Genomic DNA, 3,650 nt, shown 5'->3' with positions numbered 1-3,650 from the left:
CAGCTTTTTACTTCACAAGATGTAAAGGCCCTCAGCCTTGAGCGAAGATGGATAGTTGCATAAATCAGGTCTGTGAATCTCCCAGCCCTGCACTGCAGATGTCACCGAACTCAGAATGTGATTGCATTTGCCAATGGTGACACTGGAAAGATATCGTTGCGGTGTCCCTGTTTGTGTTAAAACAAAATCTTTGCAACAAAGTATGGGAATCCTGAAAGTTTACAACAAAAGTTGAACGTGGGCATCCTAGAGGTAACAATGCATGATCTTTCTGTCCAAAAAAGGTATTTCCTTCACAGGAAGACGTCCTAAATAGCAGGTAGGGAAGTGAGTCAGGCTTCCACAGGATGATAATTACCGCAAGGGCCATGCTGACAACACCTGAAAAATTCAAGGTATGCGCAAACACCAAAGATATTCCCAACCCCCATTGAGACTTCATTCTTCAGCTCCCTCTCTCAGTGTCTGATCAAGATTTCATACTTATTTGCTTTAGGCATGTAAAAAAGCTGGTGATTAATTGAAATGTTGTGCTGCCATCATTTATTATGCCATTGTCAATTTTATTTTAAATGCATGTAATATTTATATATGTACAGACATTGTATATGTGTTGTTTACTACTTTTGCTAATAGAGTCGCCCAGAAAAAAATATTTATAATGGAACGAGTCAAACTGAGAAATTAGATAAATTTTATTGAATATAATGTTTTACTATTGTTATTATTATTTATATACTTGGAAATATATTGGAAAAAAATATATTATTAAAATTATATAAAATATATTATCATACATACCATGCAAAATTTGGGAGTCACTACAAAAAAATTTTTCAGTCAATATTTGTTTTTTTTCTCAGGACGGATGCATTACATTTATCAAAAGTGACTTTATACACATTTATAACAACAGATTTACAAAATATTTCTTTAATTTCTTTCATAATGCTACTCTTTTAAACAACAAAGAATCCTGAAAAAAATATCACGATTTCCACAAAAACATTACGCAGCACAACTGTTTTCAACACTGATAATATTAAGAAATGTTTCTTGAGCAGCAAATCAGCATATTAAAATGATTTCTGATGGATCATGTGACACTGAAGACTGGAGGAATGACTGCTGAAAATTCAGCTTTGCCATCACAAGAATAAATTACATTTTAAAATATATAGTATTAATTCATATATTTATATTAATATTTATATATAATTAATAATAATATATTTTTTTCAGAGGGTGTTTGTAAGTATCTATCTGATGTTCGATTTGCACTGTGGAAGGCCAGACTGTTTATCTCGTGTACATATGCAAATCAATAGCCCAGTGACCTTCATTTGTCCAGGACAGCTAATGGGCTTGGAAACTCTTATTATTCTGTTTAGAACCGAATTTCCTGATATTACCCAAGCTGAAATGTCATAAATCAAATGAACTGCAAGACTAAACTGAACTGAACTCTTGGCAAATCATAAATCATTTCCGAATATGGATATACATTTCCAATCCTGTTTTGACTCTTTGAGAACACCCAACAAGGCTTTAATCATTAAAATATCCAGAAAGTGTAAATATGTTAAACACTGTACCAACACCATAGGAATGTAGCATGTAGCTCTTATCTAAACATAAACAAGCAAAATGCCAGAGACCTGTAGACAGAGCACTGGAAGCAAAGAGATTTCATCTGCAGTGGCCAAACAAAGGATAGTTTAAAACAACTATCCTCCTACATTAGCCACTCATCTGACTTCAGATCAACACTGGCGACTCCTCTGCTGTTGCTGTGATGCTTAGTGGTGTATGACTGGGTTCTGCTGCTGGCTGACTCATGATCCCAAGTGTCTTTTGGGCTTTGCTGGCAACATGGTGTTCCTTTGCCTACACTGTAATAAGAAAAATAGCTAAATGGCAGGTGTGGTTGTAAGAATATCCCCAAAAATATGTTGATAGTGTTTCGGGGATTAAGGGAGTCATTTCAGTGGCTACATATTTGATCAAATGCATAACTTGCGCATAACATTCAAAAGTCTGTAATAATGAGCACCAAATCAGCATATTAGAATGATATCTTAAGGATCATGTGACTGGAGTAATGACTGCTGAAAATTCAGCTTTGCCATCACAGAAATAAATTACATTTTAAAATATATTCTGATAGAAAACAATTTATTTTAAATCACAATATTATTCATTTTTGTAGCATACTGCACCCTAGTTGTGGTGGATCAATCACTTACATTTGCTAGTGCTTTTACTGAGCATCACAATACAGAATACATCTGAATTTATAAATGTCCAGCTTCCCAGAGGTGCATATATAACCAGTGAATATCATATTTAATAGTGTTTGTGCAGCTGGGAAAATTCAGCATTGATTTCCAGAAAGTTCAAGAATGGATCTTTCGGTTGATTTCCTCCATTATTGTTTAAAAAATGAAAAAGTTCATATGAAATCAAAACTCTTTCATTTTATAAGGGAGTGTAGCTTTCAATACCATTTAGAGGAGAATAGCGTATTCTGTTGCTGTTTTCTTCCTTTGTGCTAATGAGCAGCAGTGTGTGTGTGTGTGTGTGTAAGCGACTCGATCTCTTCCACAGACTCCAGGCTGAATGTCCCCGGTGACGTCAGCTGACTCTTGGCTGTACTAGGCGCTCCGGACACAGCGCTGCTGCTGCTGCTGTAAAAATGCTGCTCTCTGTGCCGCCAAGGACAGGAATCAACCCATATAACGGCTATACTAGCAGAACCAGTAAAAAGGTAAAGCCCTCTTCATATGCGGTGGCGTCAGCTGATCGGGCCGGCGGAAAACGCTAATTTATGTCGCTTATCTCTGCTGTGTGTGTAATTGTATGAGTGTGAGCTGCAGTGTCCTTGAAAGTGGAGCCGTGAATATACTGAAGCGTATCATCGCACGATCGTGCCGTTTAATCCACCGCTGTGGAGTGTGATACTAAGGTCAGCGTGTATTTAAAAGTGGACATCTTAATGTAGATTCATCTGCTGGTTGAGAAGTCACAGACAGTAACGTTACGGAACTTGCGGTCCGAAATGTTCACGGAGATACTTATTCATGGGCACTCGATGCTCGTGGATTCGTTGCAGTAAATCAGTGTAGAGGACTATTATTTGGGATTCTTGAGGAAAATTGCTTGATGGGGAAAAAAGAAAATTAGTTTAACCAAGTTTTACGTTGAGTCATTCGCCCCACCCCTATAAATCCCACTACTATGACGGGAAACATTTAGGTTTCGGATTGACTTTGCAGAGACAGAAATTCAATGAATCCGACATGGGGTGCCTTTGAATTATGGGCTATTTATTTTCGGAGAGGCAAAGGTCAGAATGAGGGGGGAAACCCCGGTAAATTAGCTTTTATAACATGTTAATGGCGCAGTTAATTTATAATAACGAACGCTTGAACGCCGACATATGTCATGCACTGCATATGCAGTGAATTATTCAGTATTAATAAACTAATATTATCATGTTGTTTTTTTAAATGACAGATATGGTTCTAAATATGGTAGGCTACTACTGATTTTAATGATTACGTTTCCAATAACTTACATTCAGAAACGATTTTTAGTTTTTTTTTGATACAAATTAATCTTCTAAGCGTAACATGCCATTACGAGTTACG

General features: G+C 36.6%; 1 protein-coding gene across 2 annotated transcripts in view; it reads left to right on the top strand.

The window, feature by feature from the left end:
- The first annotated feature begins 2,608 nt into the window (after positions 1 to 2,608).
- LOC107668341 (RNA-binding motif, single-stranded-interacting protein 2-like) overlaps positions 2,609 to 3,650 on the top strand; it is a 29,685-nt gene continuing 28,643 nt past the window's right edge. For both annotated transcript variants that reach the window (XM_016460185.1, XM_016460184.1), the window contains exon 1: positions 2,609 to 2,767. In XM_016460185.1, the coding sequence (XP_016315671.1) occupies positions 2,696 to 2,767 (72 nt within the window). In that variant the 5' untranslated portion in view covers positions 2,609 to 2,695. The remainder of the gene's footprint in view (positions 2,768 to 3,650) is intronic.

Source organism: Sinocyclocheilus anshuiensis, unplaced genomic scaffold (assembly GCF_001515605.1).
Source record: "Sinocyclocheilus anshuiensis isolate Anshui unplaced genomic scaffold, SAMN03320099.WGS_v1.1 scaffold3360, whole genome shotgun sequence".
NCBI lineage: Eukaryota > Metazoa > Chordata > Actinopteri > Cypriniformes > Cyprinidae > Sinocyclocheilus > Sinocyclocheilus anshuiensis.
The sequence above is the reverse complement of the archived record's forward strand: the minus strand, read 5'-3'. Positions and strand labels throughout refer to the sequence as shown.